The sequence below is a fragment of the Pipistrellus hanaki genome (genome assembly GCF_964339955.1).
Source record: "Pipistrellus hanaki genome assembly, chromosome: 7".
NCBI lineage: Eukaryota > Metazoa > Chordata > Mammalia > Chiroptera > Vespertilionidae > Pipistrellus > Pipistrellus hanaki.
In genome coordinates this window covers 86,349,847-86,375,413 of record NC_140509.1, presented here as the reverse complement: position 1 = coordinate 86,375,413, position 25,567 = coordinate 86,349,847, and the positions used below count along the sequence as shown (strand labels likewise).

The following is a 25,567-nucleotide window of genomic DNA, read 5'->3' as shown; positions in this document are numbered from 1 at the left end:
TCTTATCTTTTAGTGTCTGTAAGACTCCGTGGTGGCCCCTCCATCATGCTGACATTGTCACGTCTCCTCTCTCTTTCTGGAGGTTTATTTTATTCATCTCAGTTAATCAATTTCTAATTTCATTGATTTTTCTCTCTTGATTTCCTGCTTTCTATGTCATCCCTGGAGCAAATTACAGCCCATAAAATACTCCAGCCGTTTTTGGAAGGCCTTGGCACCTGCCAGTGATTTTTACATGTTTAAAGAGTTGCGAAACACAGAATAAGAAAATGCCGCAGAGACCATAAGAGACCCAGGAAGGCTAACACATCCGCTGGCCCTTCGCGGAGACGTTTGCCAGTCCCACAGCATGCCGGCAATGTCTGCTCCAGCCTCCTCACACTGCACTCGCCGGCTCCTGTGTATTTAGCTCTGTATTGTAGGAAGTGCCAGATCCCCTTTGTTCCCATCCTCTCTGCTGACAGAGGCGTTTATTGGAATACATTTCCCTGAGGTACTGTCTTCTGTTTGTCATTCTTCCCTGTGGTTCCCTTTCCTGCCTGCCTGCCTGCCTCCTTTGGTGTATTTGTTTGTGTTTGTACTAGGATCTCATGTTATCTCTGTGGCTGGCATTTCATTGCTTTAGACTCGGTTACTCAGCCTTATCTGAGCCCAGTGTGGGAGCTGAGTGTGTGTGTCTGTGTGTGTGCCGGGGGAGGAACACATGCACAGGAGGCAACTGAAACACGATTCTCTCTCATCGATGTTTCTGTCTCTCTCTCACTCTCCCTTCCTCTCTGAAGTAATAAATTATGTAGCCCTTCTCCCTTTCCCTGTGATAACATTCAAAGTCAGCCTCCGGGAACCAAAGCCGGCGGGAAACCCACTCTCTGAGCCGCCCAGGAGCTGTTCAAGCCGGTGAGGTCCTCCCTGGACTCGGTAGACGGGTGTCGGGACTAAACTGCAGCCACGTAGCGGTTTCGCTTCTGAGGTTGGTGTTCAATCAAAGATAAGAACCTTGGGCAATTAAAGGGAATATCCCCGAGTTACACCAGCGACTGTTCCGTCTGACTGCTTAACAAAGCTGCTTTGATTTATATGGACACAGAGAACGCCTTTTTAAGGAGGGTATTTCTAATCTCTGGAAGCATTACAGCCGGAGACGCCGGCAAAAGCAACGCTCAGAAGCTCCCTCGGAGGTGGCTTTGTGCGTGATTACAGCTCATCTGATATCAGGCGAATATTGAAGAGGCTTAATATCCCTGCAGGCATGGCTCTCTCTCCACCTCAGGCGCCGGGTAAAAGCAGAAGCAGACAGCTTTGGGGAGCCTTTCGGGGACATGCCCTCCAGGGCACTGCGTGAGAGCACGGCGGGCAGGGGCATTGGCGCAGTCCCCGGGGCGCCTGAACACTGGTTCTTCAGACCCCTTTCTGCCCGACTCATGCTCGGAGCTGTCTGCGGGGGCAGCTGAGTCCCGCCCTGATCCGCGCACCGTCACCGATGCTCAGTCCAAGTGGTGCGGCTGCCCGTGGCTCCTCGCCTCCTCCGCTCCCGGAGCCTCTGGCCAGGGTGTGCGCGCGGCTCGCTGTGGTTTTCATGGGGCCGGTCCTGCGAGGAGGGCCTCGCCGGCTGGCAGGGCCTCTGGTTGGACGGCTGGCATTCCCCTGAGCTGGGGCAGCCCTTCCCGTGTGCAGTGACCCCACACCGGTAGACATCGGCACACATGCGGACCTTACTTTATCATCATGGCCCTTTGGAAGGTTTCTATAGGGTTAGATTCTCTGAGAACTGGGTTTTCAACCAATTTAAAATGTGTGCCGTTCAATGTTGGCTTCTTCTTTCCAAATGGGACTCTTTCCCTGTGGACATGGTATTTTAAAATGTGTTGAGGTGTCAATTCTGAGGGCTGGTGGATGTAGAATGGGTTTCTAAAGAATTATTCTTAAAAAATTAGCAATACTGTCTAGACAGACGTTTTCCCAAATGTGTATGTACTTTATGAATATCTCATGTTTGTCGGGTCGAGGATGGACAAAATCCCAATAACTCAGAGCAGTGTTTGGGCCTGGCTGCCTGTGAGCCACCTCGGGCTGCTGCTGCCTCAGTCCAGGGGCGTCACCACAGCTCCCCAGGGGTTACCGGGCCTGGAAACCCAGTGTGGTATGGCTGGTCCCTGGAACGTGTAAAAGAGGGAGGGGGGAGGTCGGTGACGCCTGAGATGAGGTCACAGTGAGGCATCGCCATTTTTATGGAGCATTGAGGCCACTTCCCTTGAGGTGAGGCTGTTCATCGGACCCGGGACTCCAAGGCGCAGGGGGAGTGGAGAGGTGCCAGCCCAGAGCTCCTCATGAAGAGGATCTGGTGGCTCTGCATCTCAGAACCCATAGCGGGTGTTCCCGGCAGAGGGAGAGCCGGGAGGAAAGCTGTCTGTGGGATCCCTTCCGGTCAGGGGCTTAGCCAGGCCCGGGCCTCCTGGCTGCGGCCGCCGCTCCCCCGCCCGCCCGCCGGCACTGATGAAGTAGTTGAAAACAAACATTTCCTTCTGAACTCCTTTACTGTACAGTAATGTTCATCTCTGTGTACACAGGGATGTGATTTTTCCAAATTAAAATATCCCAGACCCGCTTAGATTTGCATGCCAATTTTGATTTTAAAATTAAGCTAGAGGGAAACCACCCAGTGGATTGAAGCACCAAGGATTTTGTTTATTTTTCACATCAGTGCAGAGAATTAAATTAATCAGACTCATTAGTTCACGCACATTGTCATCGTCGGTTCACCCGAGGACTTTTTGTTTGTTGTTGTCCCTTCGCCCGAGTTCCACACGCTCTCCAGCTGCTCAAACACACGCACACATGTACATGTCATTGTCCCTGGGTCATCTGAATGGTGGAAAAGGATCGGTAGTTCCTATGTGTGTTATGTTCTGCGTGTGAAAGTTCACAGTGCATGTGTACCGTGTAAAGTGCAAGGACCTTGTACACAACCCACAGAGTGTGGCTGGTGTTGGTAATGATTTCCAGGTTCTCCGTGTCCGCCCATATTTTACTTCCTGTGTCTTGTCCATGAAGAAGCAAACAGAACCAAGCTGGCGGGCTCAGTGCTTAAGCGTCGACCTATGAACCAGAAGGTCACGGCTCCATTCCTGGTCAGGGCACGTGCCCGGGTTGCGGGCTTGATCCCCAGTGAGGGGCATGCAGAAGGCAGCCGATTGATGATGGTTCTCTCTCATCAATGTTTCTCTCTCTCTTTCCTTCTCCCTTCCTCTCTCTGAAAACCAATGAACACGTTTTTAAAAAGAAAGAAAGCGGGGAGGGGTGTGTGTAGCTAGGGGAGGAGACAGGTTGCTGTCTGATGGGTGTAGTCTCAGCTTTGCAGGGTGAGGGTCTGGAGGTGGTTGCCTAGCAATGTGACTATTACACACATCTGTACTGTGCCCTCAGAAATGGTTAGGATGGTCAGTGTTAGGTGTATTTTACCGAAATTAGGAAAATTAATTTCACCTCATTTCAATGAAGGAAAATTGCTTTTACTGTATTTCAATGGATGACTAAGTTTTTCTTGTGCCAGGCAGGCAGTGTAGGTCAGTCAAGAGAGTTTTAAGGTCTGTGCGTGGTAGCATCCATGTTAAATACTGGCCTTCAAATTGTCATTCTCCCTCACATCTACTGTGTGTGGCCTCGGCCTCCAGCGTGAGTGAGTGTTCCCAACCCACATGCCCCAGACCCGGGGGCCCCCGCGGTGCCCTCCCGGGACGCCCCTGCGTCCTCTGCGGCTTTTGCAGGATGTTGTGGGGCATGGTGTGTGTGTGTGTGTGTGTGTGTGTGCGTCTCTCGGGAAAGACAATTCATAGCTTTCACCTGACCCACCAGTGCCCGTGACCTCCAAAGCGCCAACGCGGAGAATTAAATTACAGGAAAGGCCTCCTCGAAGCCAGCAGATCGGAATCTCAAAGGCCCCCGACAGGCCGCAGAGTGACGCGGCCAGTACAGGAGGTCTCCAAGGACAGAGCCGGATATTAAAAATGGGGGGGGGGGGCGCGCGGCGGGGGGGAGAGCGTGGGCCAGTGAGTCTAAAGGAAGGGCCGGCTAAGGAAAAGCCACACAGTGCTCATGGCCTCAGGCCGAGGCTGATGTACAGGTAAAACGCTGTTTGCTATTGTTAGTCCTCACCCGAAGACATTTTTCCCATTGACTTTTAGAGAGAGTGGAAGGGAGGGGGAGAGACAGAGAGAGAAACATCGATGAGAGAGAGACACTGCAACTGAGGTATGTGCCTTGGCCGGACTTGAACCGGAGACCCTTCAGTTCGAGGGCCAACACTCTCACCACTGAGCCAAACCAGCCAGGGCACTGAGCCACACCTACAGCTAAAAGTCTTATGATGAAACCTGCTACCACAGGACAGCAACACAAAGAGAAACAGATATTTTATCTCCCAGAGATAGTCCTATGTGATAGAAACCTAATATGCTAAGTGTCCAGTCATCCGTTCAACCAATCAAAGTGTAATATGCTAATGACATGCTAAGGCCACTCAACCGCTCGCTATGATGTGCACTGACCACCAGGGGGAAGACACTTCAACCTGCAGGTTAGCTTGCTGCTGGGGTCCGGCCAATCAGGACTGAGTGAGAGAGGCCGGACACACCCTGAAGCCCTCCTGCATCCCTCCCCGGCCCCGGTCATGCACCGTAGGGTCCCTCGTCCTGGTCTGCACCATCTCACAATTCGGGATCCTTTGGGGGATGTTGGGGAGCCGGTTTCAGCCCAACCCCACAGGCCAGGCCGAGGGCCCCCCCGTTTTGAATAATTGATATTAATATTTTCCTCTGTTTGAATACTGGTAACTTCTAAGTAGTTATCTACATGCACAATTCTATGTTTGAAACAAAACTGTTATACACAAAAGTACTTGTACATGTATGCATAGTATGTGTGTCATATGTGTATGTCCATATTTGTGTGTATGTGGGTATGCACATCAGCAGTGTGTATGTGTGTGTACACAGCATTGTGTGTGTGCACATCAGCAGAATGTGAGTATGTGAGTGTGTGTGTGTGCATCAGCAGTGTGTGTGTGGGGGGGTGTACACAGCATTGTGTGTGAGTGTGTGTGTGCACGTCAGCAGAATGTGTGAGTGTGTGTGTGTGTGTGTGAGAGAGAGAGAGAGAGAGAGAGAGAGTGTACATAGCAGTGTGTGATGTGTGTGTGAGTGTCTGTATGCATCGGCAAGAATCTGGGTCACGTGCTTTGTTGTTTGGGTCTCCAAAGATTAAAATGGATGCTTGGGGATTTTTGGAAAATAATTGAGGAAAGGAAAGCAGACAAGAAAGGAAAAGAATATTGGAACGTGAAAATTAATCATCTCAAAGACAGAAAATGAATGTGTGTGGATGTGCCAAAGAGGGCGTGGCGGGGCTGCAGAGCGGTGGTGCTGGGACACGGTCCTCTCCCCGCCCCGGGGGAGGGCTGAGTGCGCATGCGGTGTCCGCCGGAACCTCGGAGAAACGCTAAGGAGAGCGCCGTGTGCGGTAACCACCCTCACAGCCCGGGGCTTCTGTGCACGTGTGAGAGGAGGGTCACGCGGAGGCGGCGGCTCTGGTCCCAGCGCTGGCAGACTGCGCGCAGCCCCTTTGGCAGTGCAGTTCATTAGGCCGATCGATGCCGCCGCTGTGAGTTAATGACCGTGAGCTGCCAGGTAGCAGCCGCCTCCCCCGGAGCATCATTCGCAGCCTCCCGTAAACACAGGCTCTGCAATCAGCGTGTTAACCGACCTACTTTTATAACAAAGATTTGGGTCTCAGAGTTATACATCAACTGTCCTTCAAGCCGTCTCTCTATATCATGAAAGGCTTGTGGTCGAGTCTCCCACTCTTTCTTCCTTCTCGTGGCAGCCGTGAACCTGAGGCTCGCCGTTCTGGCCTTGTTATTCATCCCTAGCCAAGGCTCTTTGGACAAACATGGCATTGATAATTTCCTGTTTCTACACATTGTAGTTAAAATTTGTCAGGAGACGGAATAAGAGCTGGATTGTTTCCAGCAAACTTTTCTGATTCAATCATTTCAGACTTTCCCTGAGCACTGGAAACTTAAGTGTGATATACTTATTTTCATTAATAAATATGTCAGAACATGCACATTACACATAGCCAACATATTTGATATGGATGTTTCAAGCTATATTGATCTAAAAATAAGTCAGTTGTTTGAATTGACTGGTCCCTTTGAATTACATATAAAATTTTAACATTATATATTTTATACATAACATTTTTATGTATCCATTCTGGATGGTTTTCTATTGCTGCTTTTAAAATTCTCCACGAGTTTGGTGACTTAAAATACTGCGTTAATTCTCTTAGAGCTCTGAAACCAGAATTCCAAAGGCAGTCTTAGACGGCGGGAATCCAAGTGTCCGTAGGCCGGTCCCCTGCCTCCGCCAGCCCCGGGGCTGCCTGCTCCCCGTGGCCCTGGCCCTGCCTCGCTCCGCTCTGACTCACCCTCCTGCCTCCTGTCAGAGGATCTTTGTGGCTCCAATGGGCGCAGCAGACAACCCAGGTGCGGGATGTTTTCTCACTCCTACCCGGTGAGCGGAAGCAGCCTGCAGCTTACTGACCTGCAGCATCACCTGAGCCAGCGCCACGGGCTCCTTCACCAGCCAGACTGGCCCCTCACCCCCGCCCCATGCTGATCCAGGGCACGCCCCGTGCCCTGGCAGAGCTGCTGTCTGCCCTCTGTGCAGGAGGGCCATGGCGCCTCCTCGGGGTGATAGAGGGCCTGCAGCTGAGACTAGGGGATGCGCAGGAGGACATGGGCGGACCTTGGAATCCAGTCCTGGCGACAGACTCAGCCTGTGGCCTTTCAGGGTCTTGGACTGGACGCCAGCACTTGCGCTGATGTTTGCATTTTTATTTTCTTGACTTGAAAAGTGAGATGAGACTGTTTGCATTAAACCATCCCAGTTGAGTAAATATGCAATAAAGAGAAAAGCAGCAGAATGCCCTGTATGGCTGAGCAGACCCCCGGAATCCACTGCAGTTCTGTTTCCCGCACACACGTGGAGTCAAGGCAGGTGGGCTGCCCCGCGCCAGGGAATTAGCTGCAGCCGAGAGGGCTGGCTTCTCTGCGCATGCTCACAGTGCTCATGCCCACAGTGCTCAGGCCCACAGTGCGCATGCTCACAGTGCTCATGCCCACAGTGCTCAGGCCCACAGTGCGCATGCTCACAGTGCTCCTGCCCACAGTGCTCAGGCCCACAGTGCGCATGCTCACAGTGCTCAGGCCCACAGTGCGCATGCTCACAGTGCTCAGGCCCACAGTGCGCATGCTCACAGTGCTCAGGCCCACAGTGCGCATGCTCACAGTGCTCCTGCCCACAGTGCTCAGGCCCACAGTGCGCATGCTCACAGTGCGCATGCTCACAGTGCTCAGGCCCACAGTGCGCATGCCCACAGTGCTCATGCCCACAGTGCTCAGGCCCACAGTGCGCATGCCCACAGTGCTCAGGCCCACAGTGCTCAGGCCCACAGTGCGCATGCCCACAGTGCTCAGGCCCACAGTGCGCATGCTCACAGTACAACCCCCCACTGGAGGAGCGAGCTCCCTCTGAAGGCAGACTGGGTACCCCTCCCTTCCAGCGGGTGGGCGCTGGGGGGTTAGCGAAGGCGACAAGAAAACGGCATTACCCAAAAGCCGCAGGAGCGAGGAGGGATGCAATGGCTGGTTCACGGGGGAATAACTAATAAAAATACAACAGGAGCAGAAATAACGCGTTTGCTGCACCGTCTCTTCCTTCCTGACCTCCGCCCGCCCGAGAGGCCCGTCAATTTCACGACCAGCGGTAAACACTGAGATGACATTTTGGAGTGTCTTATCAGAAGCGTCCTGGCATCACTCGTTCCCACGGTGCTTCCCTGCAGGGCCGCGTGCCTCTCCTCCATCTTCCCTTCCAGCGGCCGCTCCGATGTTCTTCCCGCAGAACCGGCTCCCGCCCGTTTCTGACTGCGCTGCCTGGCAGGTGCCTGCACGCTGTCTTAGGCTCCACCCTGGCCCGCGCCGCCGGTCAGACAGAGACAGGGCTCTGAGGCTGTCCTGACCCTGCCGGCCACAGGCAGCAGAGACGGTGGGACGGACCCTCGGCTCCGGGCAGCGAGGCCCACGCCCACGGAAGGCTGTGAGGTCTCACCTCCCAGCCTGCACCCCTCTTGTCCCAACCTCCAGGGCGGGCCAGGCACCCCCAGGAGAAGGGCGGCTTCCAGGGGCATGTGACTCTTAAATGTCATCTGCACACAGTTCGCAGCACACATTCCAGAACCGGGGGCAGTTCCCACGGAATGCTGCCCCTGAGGGCAGAGGCCAGGGGCAGCATTCCCGCTGGCCTGGTGACCCTGGGAGCTCAAAATGCATGAACAGCCCTGGCTGGCGTGGCTCAGTGGATAGAGCGTTGGCCTTCAGACTAAAGGATCCAGGGTTTGATTCCGGTCAGGGCACATGCCTGGGTTGTGGGCTCAATCCCCAGTAGAGGCCGTACAGGAGGCAGCCGATCAATGAACTGCAATGAACCCAAGAACTGCAGCTGCCAAATGACCTCCGCTCCGCAGTTCCTGTGTTGTGCGTCTGCCCCCTGGTGGCCAGTGCTCATTATAGCTGCTGGCCGGTCACTTAGCCTTTTACGTATATAGATACAGTAGGTATTTCAGAACAGAGTCACCAACCTTTCGGACCTCACAGACCACACAGTGGAGTCTCAGGGCCCAGTGCTCTGCGGGCGGCCGGGGGCCAGTGGCTCGGGTCACAGGGAGGCCAGTGGCCCTGCGGCCAGGGCGCTGCCTCACCGTCTGACCCGAGGGCCACGCTCTCCACGTTCCAGGCGCGTACAGGGGGGACGACAGCTGTGTCTCCGGGCGCCGGGAGCCCCCAGGGTCTGTCTCTGTGGCTGCAGAGCCATTTCCATGAGAGCCTGCAGCCGGAACCTCCCCCCGAGCAAAAGCCCAGAGAAACGAATGCACCCCAACTGCGAGGCGCCCGCACCGTGCGGGTGGGGCTGCGGTGACCTGCCAGCCCCAGGCTCCCCGTGCCCTCACTGTCCGCGCTGCCAGGTGTCTCCGTGCCCCGCCCGGTTTGATCACGTTGATGCCGGTGAGAAGCCAGTCTTGTCTGCAGGGGGAGCAGGTCCGGTGCCGGCGAGGGCTGCGGGTGCGGCTGTGGGCACGGGCTGGAGCCCAGGGCTCGGCCTCCCCTGCTGGCCCCGCCACGTCAGCCTGCGCGGCGGGGCGGGCCCTGGGTGTGGCGGTGCCCGCTCCTCTGTTGGTGCCCGTGGAGGACACCAGGGGACAGGGTTACAGCCGTCAAAGCATTCGGCCGCGGGCACGCCTGAGAGCCAGGCTGGGTTTGCTATCTGGTCGTTTTCTCGGCATCAGATTGGCTCTAAAACTATTCGCCGGCGCCGAGCAGGGAAGTGTGTGCCTCACACCTCCCTCGGTGGGCCTCCAGGACTGCGACAGCGCCCGGGCCTCAGAGGGGTGCAGAGGCCCGGGGGAGAAACCCGGTGCTCAGAGACCGACACCCAGGTGATCGGCAGGCCTCCCTGTCCGGGCGCTCCAGTTATGGCACTCGCTGTGCTTGGCTCACACCATGTGGCATCCAGAGCCGCCCGCTGGGGCTCCCTGGCTCTCAGGCGCATGCCCAGTGTGTGTGTTTGGAGGTGTCTGCCTCTAACGGGCACCAGCAGAGAAGGGAAAGCCAAGGTGAAGGTCAGTCAGCACGAGGCGGGGGAGTTCCATGCCTCTCCCGCCCAGAGCCCAGCAAGCTCCGCCTGGCATACACGCAGCCCAAGTGAGCATCCGACCCCTCGCATAGACACGTTGATGCCGATTCTGCTCCATTTCTGTTTCACCCGGAATAGAATACATCGCAGGCGTCGCCTCGCCGCCCCTCCGTTTGTAAAAGCAGGAAGAGGTGTGGCTTTCCTTCCTCCGTCACAGACAGCTGGGAGCACTGGGAGCACCGGGAGCACCGGGAGCCACACACCGGGCACAGCGGGTGCTGTGTCTCTGAGAGGTGGGAACAAACAAAAGAAGGAAACACACAGGATGATCCAGTACATTTTGTCTGGAAGTGGCCGCTCCCTTGTTACGAAACGCTCCATCCGGTTTGCTCAGTGCCCGCACATCTTGTTTCTCTTCGGTTCTTAGATTTCCTTTCCAATCCCAGAGGCCCGCGCTCCCTCCGCTCTCCCGGAGGATGTGCCTGGGGGATGGAGCCGCCCGGAGACGTGAAAGGAGCTCCTTCCGGTGCAGGAGCGGCTCCGCCAGGCAGGGCCTTCATCTCCGGGCGGCCCTGCCTTCAAAGGCGCCTTCATCTCCGCCTGCGCCCCGCCTGCCTCCCAAGCAGGAGCGCCAGTGCCCAGGCCAGAGCGGCCTGCTCAGTCCCAGCGGCTCCCTCGCACCCTGTGCACACGGTCAGAGGGATGGGCTGGGAGTGGTGGGCAGCGTGGGCATCAGAATGGTAAGGTTGGCCCAGCCTGTGTGGCTCAGTGGTTGAGAGTCAACCTATGAACCCGCAAGTCAGGGTTCAATTCCCAGTCAGGGCACAAGCCCAAGTTGAAGGCTTGATCCCCAGTAGGAGGTGTGAGGGGGCAGCCGATCCATGATTCTCTCTCATCATTGATGTTTCTATCTCTCCCCCTTCCTCTCTGAAATCAATAAAAGTACAAATTTTTTAACGAATGATGAGGTTGGAGAGCGTCGCCATTCTGGCCTTGCAGAGCTGGTTTGTAAGGGTCGGGGACCAAATGTCATTTGCTGGGAGTCTCTTTGGCAGACCGTCCTGCAGCTGCTGATGAATTGGCTGGGGATCGCCTTCAGCTCCATTTTAGTTTCCAGATGTCCGGCGGCTTCCGGGCTCACTCCACAACGTCATTTGTGGTGATGGCTCGTGTTTCTCTCCGCCCTTGGACTCTCCAACCCTGTTCTCTGTGCTTCCATCTCAGCAAGACTCGGCTGTTTTGTGGCTTTCTGGGGTGGAATCTGGCTGCTGATTGTCTGGGTGGATGTGGGTGTCTGTGGGTGGATGTGGGTGTCTGTGGGGGTGGATCTGGGTGTCTGTGGGTGTCTGTGGGTGTCTGTGGGTGTCTGTGGGTGTCTGTGGGTGGATGTGGGTGTCTGTGGGGGTGGATCTGGGTGTCTGTGTTGGTGGATGTGGGTGTCTGTGGGGTGGATCTGGGTGTCTGTGGGGGTGGATCTGGGTGTCTGTGGGGGTGGATCTGGGTATCTGTGCATGGATCCAGGTGTTCGTGGGGTGGGTGCTGATTGTCTATGAGGTTGGCTCTGGGTGTCTGATGGAGAGAGTGAGAGCCATTGGATTGGATTTGAGGACAAAGGGTGGGTCTTAGATTCTCCCTCTGAATAACAGAATCTTGTTGGGACATCTGCCATTAATAAAAATATTTGTGTATCACAATTCAGCCATCTGACATGAAGCTTTCCCCATTTTCAACTTCCTTGCATGCTCTAATCTGCCCTCCCAGAAAGGAAAAAAATCATAACCTTCCCTCCCCAGCAGCTCCTGTGTCAATGGGAGGATTTAGATAAGTCATGGTCACAGTCAGGTTCCTGCCTCTGGTTTCCCTGCCCTCCTGGCGAAGGACCTGGTTCAGGGCCCTTCCCTCCCTCCTCTGTCCTAGGTGCGATCGGTTAAATTGTGTCCCCAAAGAGGTGTGCTGAGTGATGGTCCCGGTACCTCAGAATGTGACCTTGTGAGTGACCTTGTGAGTTTACAGAGGTGATCACGTTAGAACGAGGTCCGGATGGTGGGCCCGGATCCACCAGGACCGGTGTCCTCGAAAGAGTGGAAAATGGACGGACAGTACAGGAAGAACCTCATGTCAAGACAGGGCAGGGTGGCCCGGGGCAGAGCCCTGAGCAGATCCTGCCTCAGCTCATCAGGAGCCAGCAGGCCCACACCTGGATCTCAGGCCCCGCCCACACCTTGACCTCAGGCCCCGCCCACACCTTGACCTCAGGCCCCGCCTCCAGAATGGGGACCCGAGGGACTTCCGCTGTGGAAACCACAGGCTTGAGGTGCTTGTCACAGCAGCCCTGCCAGACTGAGGCTTTGGACAGCGTCCCCGTGGCCCCACCCAGCGTCCTGGGCGACAGGACGATAGCTCTGAGGACAGCAAACCCTTCTCTCCATCCGCAGGGCATTCCCACAATGCCCTGAAATGAGCCACACAAACCACAAAGCGCTGCTGCTGCTGCTGTGCTCCGACTTGCCCTTCAGCCTTTCCATATGTGCGCAATCAGACCTTGATTAAGCAAATCTCCCGCCTAAATGGTGATCTACCAGGAAAACCCCGCCTTTATCATCATGCTCAGGAGTGGGCCCCGTTAGCAAAAGTAAGGCCTTTGCCTCAGAGGTCGCTCAGCTGAGTGTGTGATTTGTAACGGAGGAGATGAGCCTTTTCTGTCCATAAGAGCTGGGATTTCCCTCTTCAAGTTTATGGGTGTCTGCATATCCCGGCTTGTCTGTCAGGTTTTAGTCCCTGCTTTACATCATGCTTTGTGTCTCATATATGTTCTGTCATCATTTCTCAGAGTTTCAGACACCTACACCATTAGATAAAGCAACCTTCTAAGACAGCTAGAGCGATGTCATGGTTTTTTTTAAAATGTAATTTTATTGACTTCAGAGAGGAAGGGAGCGGGAGAGAGATAGAGACATTAATGGTGAGAGAGAATCATGGATCAGCTGCCTCCTGCATGTCCCACACTGGGGATGGAGCCCACAACCCAAGCAAGTGCCCTGACTGGGAATCAAACCATGACCTCCTGGTTCATAGATTGATGCTCAACCACTGAACCACACCAGCTGGACACAATGTCAAAAAAAATAAATTTTTTAAAAATATTTCTTTATTGATTTTAGAGAGGAAGGGAGAGGAAGAGAGAGAAACATCATTGATTGGCTGCCTTCTGCACACCCCCTACTTGGGATTGAGCCTGCAACCCAGGCATGTGCCCTTGCCCAAAATTGAACCTGGGACCCTTCAGTCTGCAGGCCAATGCTCTATCCACTGAGCAAAACTGGCTAGGGCATGATGTCATCTTGATTTACCAAAGCGCTGCCTTTACAGTAGCTTTGGTGCCAGAGTGAAGCAAGGTTTGCATGTGTTCACAGCAGATGTCTCCACTGTGATTCCCATCCCCTTTCATTCAGGAAAGGGTAATAGCCCTTAGTTGTGGGACAAGAAAAACCTAATTTCAAATGGTCATTTTCAGGCAGGACATCCATCGCTTTGAACTTCAGTTGTCTCATCGGGAGTGTTTATTTCCCTGAGCTGTTGCGAAGTTTGAGAGAATGTAGATACAACACTTGATCAGTTTCAAAGCCAGTTACTTAGCTAGATGTTAAAACAAAACAAAACAACAGCTTTCACTGCTGCAAAGAACTGGATTTCCTAATGATGCCTCGTCCTGGTCTTTCTCAAGGAGCTGGTGTTGTCATAGCAACCATTCAAACCACACTGTCAGCTAATTAGAAGTCTCCTCTCACTTTCTGGGGGACCTGGTGCTTTGTGTCTGGGAGAAATGGACTGGAAGAGTGAGGTCTTTGCTTAGAGTGATGGTAATCCTAAATGATAGACTTCGCTGGCGTTGGCATTCGTGTGTGAGGGCCACGGGCCCCCTGTTGAGTGAAAACGGGTTCAGCGTGCCAGGAAGTTTCCCCAAGGTGAGAAGACCAGCTCCTGACAGGTGCACAGGGCAGATCGATTCCTGAGAAAGGAGGCAGGGGGTCAAGGCTGACAGCTGTGAAGAGACCCGAAAGCAGGGAGGTTAAACTGACCATCCAAAAAGCTACGAAAGGCGTGGATTCCACAGCCAGCCGGCAGTGAGTGTGGCTGCCCGCCCTCAGCCTGCGGTCCGGAGTCCCCAGCCTCGGCCGAAAGGAGGCGGCCCTGTGCACCTGCTCATTAGCTTTAGTGGGGTCATAGGTCACTCGGCCAGGGCACAGCAGCCCCGAGAGAGCGCTGAGGTGCACGCGGGCACCTGCCAGCAGGAGGCGGAGGGAACAGTGAGCATGCACTTCCTCTTGGCCTCTTTACTGTTGGAAAAGGGAAGGGGGTTGGGGGTTACCTGGGTATTTTACTTGCGGATACTCTCCTAGATGTGCTTTTAAGCGAGCAAAGGAACAAATGCCTATCGGTATTACATCTGAAAGCACAGACAGAAAACACTCCAACTCCTCCTTCTTGCAACCCAGCCCCATTCTTCAGAGTCATCACAGCTTGGTGTGTGCACTCAATGACTTCTTCTCTGGAAGCAGCACTCATTCTGTGGGATACGTGTGACACTGGTCAATGACATACGGAACCAAGTAGGATTGCTATTTGATCTTTGTTTAATTTTACAATTTAAGCACACCTGGTGGAAGGCAGGGGTCTATTGGTGTTCCAACTCACCCTCAGGTGGGAACGTATGCACAGGTGACTGGGGTCCCTCAGCCAGAGAACTGGACTTATACGGGTTGCCCACAGTACTTAACTAAAATTGACCGAGCATAAACTAAACACAGACACAAGAGTTAGAATGCATGAATCCCAAGGTTTATTTACCAGAGTCCTGGTGGTTTCCAGAAGCCTAGGCAGGTCACCGACAGACACACACACTGGACAGGAACACATTGCTGCAGCATCTCGGTCAGGAACGAGGCCTCAGAGGTTTGGCTCACAGGCAGAGTGACAGCTTTGTTCAGGCAGAGCTTCATGCAGTATTTCGAACAGGGAGAAGAGCGTGGGAGAGCACGTCTCTGCCCAGTACCTCTAGGTCCCTTCTTTTATGGCTATTTCTGGGTGTCTCTTCATTCCTTCTGGGCGTTTCTTAATTCCTTCTGGGTGCAACCAATAGATCTTCAGTGTGCCTAATCGGGCGCTCTCCAGGTACCTTTTGCCTCAGTTTCCAACTTTTCAGATAAACACTTGTTAGGGCGTTCACACAGTTAGGGGCTCAAAGTCAGTTTTAAAACTCAAGTTTCACGAAATGTATTCAAGTCACATTATATGGAGTTACTTATAGTAAGCCTAAAGCACATTTCAAATAATTTCTTTTACTCAAAATAAAATCAGACTAAGATCAGAAATAAAATTCACACTTAAACTATAAATCACTCATAAAAGTAAATGCTTTCATTCCTATTTTAAATCACACAAATAATTATTCTTACACTGTTTTAAGTCCTTAAAACACCACACTAATATAACTATAACAATTGGGTTTGAAGATACACATTCATGCCAGAGCTATGGCACTCTAACCGGTCTCATGTATACATAATCCGACCACGGTTAAGAAACGCCTGATGTGAGGGACGGAGAGAGCTCCCGAGGCAGACAGAAGGCCTGTGCAGAATAGCCGTTAACCCAGGGGAAGAAGCGCAAACTTTTACTGCGTGTAAAAAACGTACATACGATGTGTAGTAAATGGGCTAACAATATATCCTCTTTGGCAACTTGCTACTTTTACTTCAAGATTCTTTTCTGGCTCCGCACTCACCAGAGCGTCTGTCTCTGTCACGCAGTCGCCTTGTGGGCAGTTGCCACGCACCGCACCCTCAGCCATGGCGTTTAAAACGCCCTCACCGGCTCCCCAGTATTGCCCTTCGTCCTTCCACATACAAAGTGCCCCACCCAAACCTCCGCGGGCTCACAGAGCGTCTGCCTGTTGGAAGTTATTTCCAGAAGGAGCAAGTAATATGCATTCTGGATTTTTAGTAGCAAGAAGAAAAAAAAGGAATTAAATTTCAGTTGCTTTAAAAAGTGTTTCTTTAAACTTATCAAAGTGAGAGCTCCTTAATGTTGAAATCATTTTTAAAATTAAAATCTGATAACATCATTGACTATTAAATTGGGAAATCTTTCATCTGATAATTTCTGACGAATCGTTGTTGCTTTTCTAAGGGAGACACTGTGCGCTGTTAACACTGCAGACGGAGCTCGGAGCCTGCAGGCTGGGGCATGATGGAGAGTGTGACCACAGGCCAGCGGAATGGGGGGTGGGGGACGGAGCATTTTGTCTGATGAGAGGGGGGTTGACAACCTGGAACTAAAATAAATGACCCCACCCTAACCGGTTTGGCTCAGTGGATAGAGCGTCGGCCAGCGGACTGAAGGGTCCCGGGTTCGATTCCGGTCACGGGCATGTACCTTGGTTGCCAGCACATCCCTAGTGGGTGGTGTGCAGAAGGCAGTTGATCTTTGGTTCTCTCTCATCAATGTTTCTAGCTCTCTGTCCCTCTCCCTTCCTTTCTGTAAAAATCAATAAAATATATATATTTTTAAATGAATGACCCCACTGAGGACACTGGAGACAGCAGCGTCATTGAAGGCGCAGAGCACTGGGCAGGGGCTGACCTGTGACCCTTGGCTGACCTGGATGCTTATAAACCGAGGGCTCCGCTAGCCATCCCCTGGTCATGGACTGGGGAGAGCCTGTGGGTGTCTGAAGGGCAAGGGGCTCAGAGAGGGAAACACGGGCCACAGAGTGCCCCCTTACACATCCCTGTGGGTGAATCACCCACACCCTCCGCAGTGCTCCCTCCACAGTGCTCCCTCCGCAGTGCTCCCTCCGCAGTGCTCCCTCCGCTCGGGCTCAGCTGCCCGGTGGGCCCGCCCTTCCCAGGTCACGGGTCGTCCGGTCGCCCTGGGGAGCGTGTGTGGGAACAAGTCCCCAGCCCTGGCTGGTGAGCTCAGTGGTTAGACGGCCAGCCTGTGAGGACCTGTGTAGCCGGCCGCGCAGCAGGTGATGTGGGCATGTGGGCAGGTTCTGCAGCGCCGCGTGCTCTGTGTCCTGTGCATGTGGTCAGTCAGGGGCCATGGGGAGGTGGGCAATGGGGAGGTGGGCGATTCCAGGCTCTGGCACGTGGGGCGACAGGAGGGCAGTGGGAGGGAAGAACTGAAGGCGGAGGGACGCCATCAGAACGGGTCACTGGGCACCTGGCTGCGCAGGGCAGCAGGGAGGAGGCCATGTCAGGAGCAGGTGGGCCATCGGAGTGGGGGGCGCTGTGACAGAGTGGGGGTGTCAGGTGGGGGTTTGAGGGCCCTGTGAAGGACCTACCACCAGTGCCCAGGCTGTGCACACATTGGGAGGGTGAAGGGCAACACCCCTGAGGGGCAGTGCTGAGCTGAGCCAGAGGGAAGGGGCTCCAGCTGGCACCCACCCACGTACCCACGTCCCTGGGGACTGCAGCCCTCCCTCCGCCCCTCCCTCCGCCCCTCCCTCCGCCCCAGGGCCTGTCCCAGCCTCCCTCCCTGCCCGGGCAGTTCCTGTCTGAAGAACTGAACCTCTAACTCCTGCTCTGCTCAGGGCTCCTGCACGTCTCCAGCCCAAGATGCGCCTCTCTGTGAGTCCCCTTCGCGCCCTCTCTCCCCCCCCCCCCCCAACCTCCCACTGGGCCTCCTTCTCCAGCCTCGGCCTGGGCTCCCTTCCAGCATCAGGGCCACCTGGAGGTGGAAGACAGGGCCTGGGGGCGGCACCCTGGGGACGTCCTGGGGGGGCCGCCCACCTGGGTGTGGGAGGCGGGCCTTGTGCTGGTTTGTTGTGGGCAGCGGCACTGGGTGTCTGACCCCTGGGGTCTGAGCAAACCTGGGCCCCGGCTGGGAAAGAAGTCAGAGCCAGGCCCACACGGAGGACCAGAAGCGGCTCCTAGAAGTAACTAGAAGGAAGGGGCGGAGGAAAGCGTGTGCAGGAGGAGGACGGCCCTGGAGCCTGGGAGGCCGGAGCTAATGGAGCTGCGCCTGGGCTGGGGAGCGGAGCCCTGGGCCCTCCGTCCAAGGGCCAGGGGGACAGGTTAGGGAGGGTCCAGGAGAAGATCTCAGTAGCATGTGCAGCAGCTGCCCAGGGGGGTCTCAGGGCTGGGGTCCCCTCTGATTGACCGGCGGCACCAGGGCAGGGGGTCCTGCCACAGCAGTCATTGGTGGGGTTACTCTGCAGTGGGTGCTTCTCTGGGCCTGAGGCCCGGATGTTACCTCGGGGAGGAAAGGTCAGGGCCCAAACCTCCAGGCCCGGCGGCGTTTGCCAGGGAGGAAGGTCAGCCTGGGGCAGGTCCCGCCCTGCAAAGGATTGCTGCTGCCAGGCCCTGGGGCTCTCAGCCGCTCCCGCCCCCAGCCTGTCCCCCCCATGTTAACTGCCGGAGTGGAGGTCCCTTTTGCTAAGGTAAAAAACCATTGAAACCTGTAAGGAATCCTTGTGATTGACAATTATGTGAGACCATAATCAATAAGATAAAAAGAAAAGAATCCTGTGAGTTTATTTGAGCCAAACTGGTCACATATGCCTGTCGGGAAGCAGAACCTCAAGGAATTGAGATAATGCTCTGGAGAATGGCGGCTACATCTGTATTTATGCTTTACAATCAAAGGAGGGACTTAGGTGGGTTACCTGAAATCCATTGGTGATAGGGGGTAGATAAGGGGGTGGATAAAGCAAAGCAGGAAACCCCTGGGGTTGGATAAAAAGTAAAATGATGGACACAGACCTAGGTGGGTGCAGGGCGGGAACAATTAGTGATAACAATGAAGGGATTTGTGGAATCTGTCCTGGGGCCTGTGCTTTAGGTTGTGCCCCAGGGGCTCCAGAAGAAGGGAAGTTACAAGCTACTCAGACATTTCAAGGGTGTGTTATCATAGATGCAGAAAGACCCGAAGGCTCAGTTTAGGTGAAGATACCAGCCTAGGAGCTGACTGCCCACCCTAATGGCTTTTAGACCATCCTTTGTGGTTCCTTTAGGTCTGAGTTTGCAAGCCCGCCATGCAGGCCTCCCCTGAGCTGTCAGGTCAGCACCTGGCCCCTTTTGTGCACTCTGTCCTGCAGACATGATTCCAATATTTCCACCAAAAAAAAATAATAAATACTACTGTAAATTGCAAATAGTCAACACATAACTATTGTATGCAAACCTGTGATTGTTGGCAATGTCATCTCAGAAGAACAGATAAATAAAGTTTATTTACTATTAAAAAAAAAAAAAAGAGCTCTTGAAACTTTGAAGGGTCCACCATTACCTCCCGATTTGCCTGACGAGATGATCAATTCTTTCCTCAAGGTGATTGACCTAATCTAGGCAGCCTCCCCCGCCCTCAGTGGGAGGGTAAATAAGCCGGTCATTGGTGGTGGTGTTAGGACTGCACCCACCACCCCAGGGAGCAGACAGCCTGGAGGGGATGTACCCACGGGTCTGTGACGAGGCGGTGAGCCTGGTGGCAGAGGATCAAGGAAGAGGCAGGTGCCACCTGAGCTCCTGGCCAGCACAGACTGCCTGCTGGGAATCCAGACCGGAAGCTGCCTCCTGGGCCAGGCCCTGCCCCAGGGCAGCAGGTAGGGGCTCCCTGTCCGGGTGGGCACACCCTCACCACCAGCCTTCCTCCCTGCGCTCCATGACTCCTCAGCCGGCCTCCACCGCCATCTTTCCATGTCCAAGACTCCCATGATCGTATGTTCCCTTAACACACTTTTTTTAAACCGTTTTCAGAGAGAGAGGGAGAGATAAACATCAGTGAATCATCGATGTTTCTGACTCTCCCTTTCTATCTAAAAATCTTTAACAACATGAATGAATGAATGAATGAGTGAATGAAGTTTCTGAAGTCGCCATTTTAAGCAGCATCGCCTCTCACTGCCTGAGTAGGCCGAGCCTACAGGGCGCCTTTGTCACCTACAGTGTATGTCCCTTTGAACAGCTCTTTGGTTTTCTGTGGTTGTACTTCATTCATCCCCCCACCACTTCCCTGTCCGGTGGGACAGACACACATGTGAGCGGGGTGCCCTTGGCAGGGGACGGGTGCCACCTTACCCCTCACACGCCTGTCCCACGTCCCCTCCCCAGGTCTGATGACTGCAAGCTGACATCCACAGAAGCAGAGTTAGGCTCGCACCTGGCCTGGAACTCTGGTGCCTTCGCCCTCACCAGCATGTGAACACTAGACTACATTCGCGTGTTTCTCTCTTCCCGCAGAGCTGCGACCTGGGCCAGCAGAGCATCGTCCACGTGGTGCTGAGGCCCGGGAGAAAAGGGCCCGCCACGGCCACCGGTGGGGACCATCCCCAGGGCACTGCGGGGGCCTTCGTGAGGGAGCCCGAGAGCCTGACCCGCGTGGACTTCAGCAGCTCCGTGCTCCCCACCGACTCCGAGGGCCTGGCCGTCATTCTGCACGAAGACAGAGAGGGCGCTGTGCGGGCAGCGGGCAGGCCAGGTAATCACGTGCTGCTGAGGGCCAGTGAAGTGTGCTGGGTGGCGGAGTCTCCATGGAGAAGGGGCCTCCATGCCTCCATGTGGTTCACGATGGGTCTCCATCGCAGGGGTGGCGTCGCCAGGAGAGGGGTGTTCGATGTGAAGCGGAGGCGGGCATTTAGTAAGCACCCCGGCAGAGGCAGTCCCATTGGGAATGAACATGGGCTGGGAAGGTGTCCTGCCGTGAAGATAGTAATCTTTTTCCTGAAGAGCTAGGGGTCTAGGGACACATGGGGCGTTGTGCTGGGTCAAAACATATGATTAAGGTGCATGTGTCTCTCTCGACTTCTGTCTTTCTTTTCTTCTATTTCTTATTCAATCAAAATACTTTTGGGTGATGATGTTTCTGGTGATGTAGAATTTAGTGTTTCCCAAACTTTTGACATTTGTGTACCCCTTCTATAATTTTCGTAACACTGAGTACCCCAAGTACCCATGAGAACGTAGAATTAGGCGCAGCTAAGCACGGTGCAGTCAGTGCATATCCCCACCAAACTCCGGTGCAACGCGTACCACCACCAAACTCTTCCCGCACCCCTGGGGGTACGCGTACCACACTGTGGGAAACACTGACCCGTAGATGAACCGCATCCAGTGCGGCCAAGGGTGAACCTGAGGGGGCCGTGAAGAATTAAGGAAAACAGACAAGCGGATATCGCTGGACCAGGTGGGCCACTGTGCCTGGATGGGAGACAGTGCACAGTCTGCAAGCCGAGCCTTTATTTTTCAGTCAGATCCCAGCAGGCAAAGCAAGGGCCTGGTCAAGATGTTTACAATGTTCTCACGGGCTTCGAATCTACTCAAGTTCATGCACCTGAACTCTTATCAAGCCCACATCACTCAGCCTCCTGGGACCACAGGTTCAGACCATAGGTTCAAGCTGACAACCATAGCCTTTGGCTGGACTTGTGCTGGGCGGGCTCTGCCCTCCAAGCTGGGACTTGCACATGGCTTGGCCACGTGCGGACCGTGCCCTCTCATTAATCCGAGGCTTGAACCCGTCCAAACACTGAGCCGCTCTCTGCATGTGGAGACATTTTTAAAAGCAGGAGGAGAGCTTCAGAGGTCATTTTGGCCATTTGCAGGTTCTAAGCCATTACCTCAATGGCAGTCCACCCTCTGGGCGGAGGTCCTTCCCTCTTCACGCCACACCCATTGAGGAGCGCTCTGCTTTCCCAAGGATGGGAGCCTGTGCTTTGACAACAGTAACAGGTCTCCTTTCAGCTCTCAGTCTCCAGTCTCCAGAGTCATGGTGTAACAGGATTGCTTTTGACTGCGGGACAAACAACCCCAAACAACATGATGGCCCCACGGGAGAGACGTTCATGTCTCTCCACCTGCACTAAGTGCAGACACAGTAGCTCTGGGCTCGGAGGGCTTTCACAGCGTCAGAGTTCTGGAGCCAGCGAGATGCAACCTAAGTCACAGGAAATGTCTCCTGTTAAATTCGTCACATTTACAAATCACACGGGAGGCCCGGCTGGCGTGGCTCAGTGGTTGAGCATCAACCCATGAACGAGGAGGTCTCTGTTCGATTCCCAGCCAGGGCACAGGCCCTGATTGCAGGCTCGATCCCCAGTAGAGGGCATGCAGGAGGCAGCCGATCAGTGATTCTCTCTCATCACTGATATTTCTTTCTTTTCCTCTCCCTTCCTCTTTGAAATCAATTTAAAAAATCATAAGTGGAATTGCCAAAAAGAACACAAGAAAATAAAGAAGGGAAAATGGGTTTCCAGGGACCGGTGAGAAATAGAAACCGCACCGCCGTCTCTCCGTGGAGGAATGGGTGAACCCAGGGCTTACGCGTGGGCTGGCGCCCTGTGGTCTCCAGGTGGCTCGGAGGGGAGGGAGGTGTCCTTCACCTGCACTCGGCACCGAGGAGCCTGGAAATCACATTTGAGAAATGGGCAGAACATGTAAGACATGGGGGAAGTGAAGCAAATCTAACCTGCAGTACCTGTGCGATCCTGAATGGGAAGTTAACCTAAGGAGTGGGCCCACCTGTGGTGTGTCTGATGCTTCAGGCAGAACGGCACTCACGAAAGCTCCCAGAGGGATCTCAGGTGCGGGGCATTGATGCCGCAGAGCCAAACCCTACCGGGAGGGAGCACATGACCAGTGCTGTACGTCAAACATGTTCCTCCTGCGTGGAGGGGTCCATATACCATAAGCCACAAGATAAGTTCCCCCAAAACTTGAGGAAATGAAATGGCATTTTGAAACAGAATATGCAACAAATGTGTTTTATGTTAATTAAAGCAAAATAAAAAAAAAGTTAATTAACACAGACACAACAGGAAAAGGTAGCTATTGAATAAAACGTAATTTTAGCTATTGGAATTTGTAAGAATCCCCAGTGGATGGAGTGAAACAACAAATTAGGTGATGCCAAAGAGAGAATTTGTGAACTGGAATATAGAGATGAGGCAATGGCCCAGAATGTGCTATGGGTTGCAGTGTAAAACATAGTTTTAAGAGAATAGGAGTTTAGAATGAGATGGCGATCATATAACTGATCAGAAACCCTTGTATCTGAAACCCTTGTATGAGAATGGAGAACCGAGAGGAGAGACAGATTTCTCAGAGACTGGCTGGGGAGAGTTTCTCTGATTCAAGAGTGCACAGTCCCAGGCAAGGCCAGTGAGAAAGCCTCCAGTTGGTCATAGTCAAGTTCAAGCACAGAAAGCTCATGTCATTAAGGAAATAAAACACTAAGGAAAGAGAAGATCTGAAAGTCAAATAAAGAGATGAGATTAACTAGAATGGGAAAATAATTTGAATGACACCTACTAGAAATAATAGAAGAAAAATGGTGATGTAATATCAAATACTGCGAAACACATGTTAACTTAGAATTCTGTACCCAATATACCCAACAAAAATATGAGGAAAATGAAGATAACTTGAGACAAACACTGAGGGTACTTACAGTCAATCTGAAAGAAACATTAACATATTTGTAAGAGACATCACAGATGGAGAAGAACATCTAAAACTTTGTTCCCAGATGACCTGATTGTCTATATAGAAAATCTGAAAGAATTGACAAAAACACTCCTGGAACTATCAAGAGTGCAGGATACAAAGTTAATATACAAAAGTCAGTTGCTTTCTTATATTATCAGCAATGAACAAGTGGAATTTGAAATAAAAGCAATACCATTTGCATTAGCACCCTATAAATAAAAAACAAATATAAACCTCATAAACTGTTTACAGGATCTATGTGAGGAGTCACACAACTATGATGAAGGAAACCAAAGACCTGAATAAGTGAATAGATATCCCATGTTCATGGAGAAGACTCAATACTCAACATTGTCAGGATGTCAGCTCGATCTAAACAACGCCAATGAAAACCCCAGCCAGTTGCTTTTTGGATGTGGATCACCTGGTTCTAAAGTTTATAGGGAGGCAGATGACCCAGACTACCAACACGCCACTGAAGGAGAAGAACCAGGTCAGGGAGGAAATGGATGCTGCCTGATGCGGTGCCACGCTATCAAGCTACAGTGATTGAGGCAGGCCGTGTCAGTGCAAGAACAGGCAAATAGATACATGGAATGAAATAGAAAGCCAGAAACACACCCACATGATCTGGCCGGCTGATCTCTGAAGAGGATCTGATGGAGAACAGATAGTCTTTTCAACAAATGGTGCAGGAACAACTGAATATTGACAGACGTTATATTCTACAAAAACGAACAAACAAAACCAACCTCAAAACGGGTCATGTATTTAAATGTGAAACAAAACTATAACATTTCTAGAACGTAACAGGAGAAAACCTAGATGACCTTGACTATGGTGATGACCTAGGTTCAACACCATAGGCATGATCCATGAAATAAATAAATAAGAAGCTAAACGTCATTAAATTAAACAACTTCTTCCTGTGAAAGACAATGTCAAGATCATGAGAAGGCAAGCCACACACTGGGAGAAAATATATGCAGAAGACATGTGATAAAGGCTATTATCTAAAATATGCAAGGAATTTGTAAAACTCAACAATAAAATGAACAGCCCAATTAAAAAATTGGCAAAAGCTGTTCCCAGACACCTCCCCAAAGAACATATGCAAGTAGCAAATGGCATATGAAAAGACTCTGTGGCATATGTCATTAGGGAATCGCAAGTTAACACCATGAGATGCCATCACACCCCTGTCAGAATGGCCAAAATCCAAGACACTGAGCACCAAATGCCCGCAAGGTTGTAAAGCATCAGGGACCCTCAGTCATCGCCGGTGGCTATGAAACACGGAGCAGCCACGTCGGAGGGCAGTTGGACAGTTTCTCACAAAAGTGAACACACTCTCACCATGCAGCACAGCAGCCGTGCTCCGGGGGGCTCACTCAGGTCGGGGGGAAATGGGCGACTCTGTAATTATCTGCACACGCATGTCATGGCAGCTTCATCCGTAATTGCCCAGACTCGGAAGCAGCCACCATGTCCTTTGTAGGTGAACAGAGAAGCCGTGGTGAATCCAGACAACAACATACCGGTACTGTTCAGAACTGAACACACATGCCCTAGCAAGTCATGAAGGGACATGGAGGAAAGTCAGGTGCATGTGACTAAGTGAAGGAAGCCTAGTTGAGAAGCCTGCCTACCCCGTGACTCCCACTCTGTGACGGTCCAAGAACGAAAACTGTGGAATGTAAGAGAAATCAGTGGTTGCCAGGGGCTGGGGGGAGGGGAGGGACAGTCAGGGCAAAGAGGTGTTTTTAGGACAGATGCATGCCGTCACACCTTTGTCCAAACCCACAGACGATACCACACCAAGAGTGAGCCCTGATGGAACCGTGGACAGGGAGCGGCAGCCGTGTCCGTGCAGGACTGTGGCTGTACATGCTGGCAGTGTGTCCCTGCACCACGCCTGGGGTCGGGTGTCGATAATGGAGAAGGAGGTGTGTGTGTGGTGAAGAGGGTCTGTGGAAACCCTTGTACCATTAGCTGGGTTTTGCTGTGAACCTAAAGCTGCTCTCACCAAGGCTGTTAAAAGTAAATGAAATTGCTTTTCAGGCTTGCGCTCTTGAATACACATTACAGATACAGCGTGATTATTAGAGAGTATGTTCTCATCAGCGGTTTTTGCGGGTGGTCGAATGTAGTACAAGATGAGAATTATTCTAGGATTATAAATTAGTTAACACCCGCCAAACACCAATCAGCCGTGGAGGCCCGCCCGCTAAGGAAATAGAATGATAAGCTTCAGACTCGGTCTCACGTGCCCACCTCTCACCGTGCACCATCCATGCTAATGACCTCGCCGGAGGCTGTGAGCTCCCTGTGCCT

At 52.9% G+C, this 25,567-nt stretch overlaps 1 protein-coding gene across 2 annotated transcripts in view; it reads left to right on the top strand.

Moving 5' to 3' along the window:
- PRKN (parkin RBR E3 ubiquitin protein ligase) overlaps positions 1-25,567 on the top strand; it is a 353,591-nt gene that overhangs the window by 158,653 nt on the left and 169,371 nt on the right. For both annotated transcript variants that reach the window (XM_084890914.1, XM_084890913.1), the window contains exon 3: positions 19,991-20,228. In XM_084890914.1, coding sequence (XP_084747040.1) covers positions 19,991-20,228 — 238 coding nt within the window. The remainder of the gene's footprint in view (positions 1-19,990; positions 20,229-25,567) is intronic.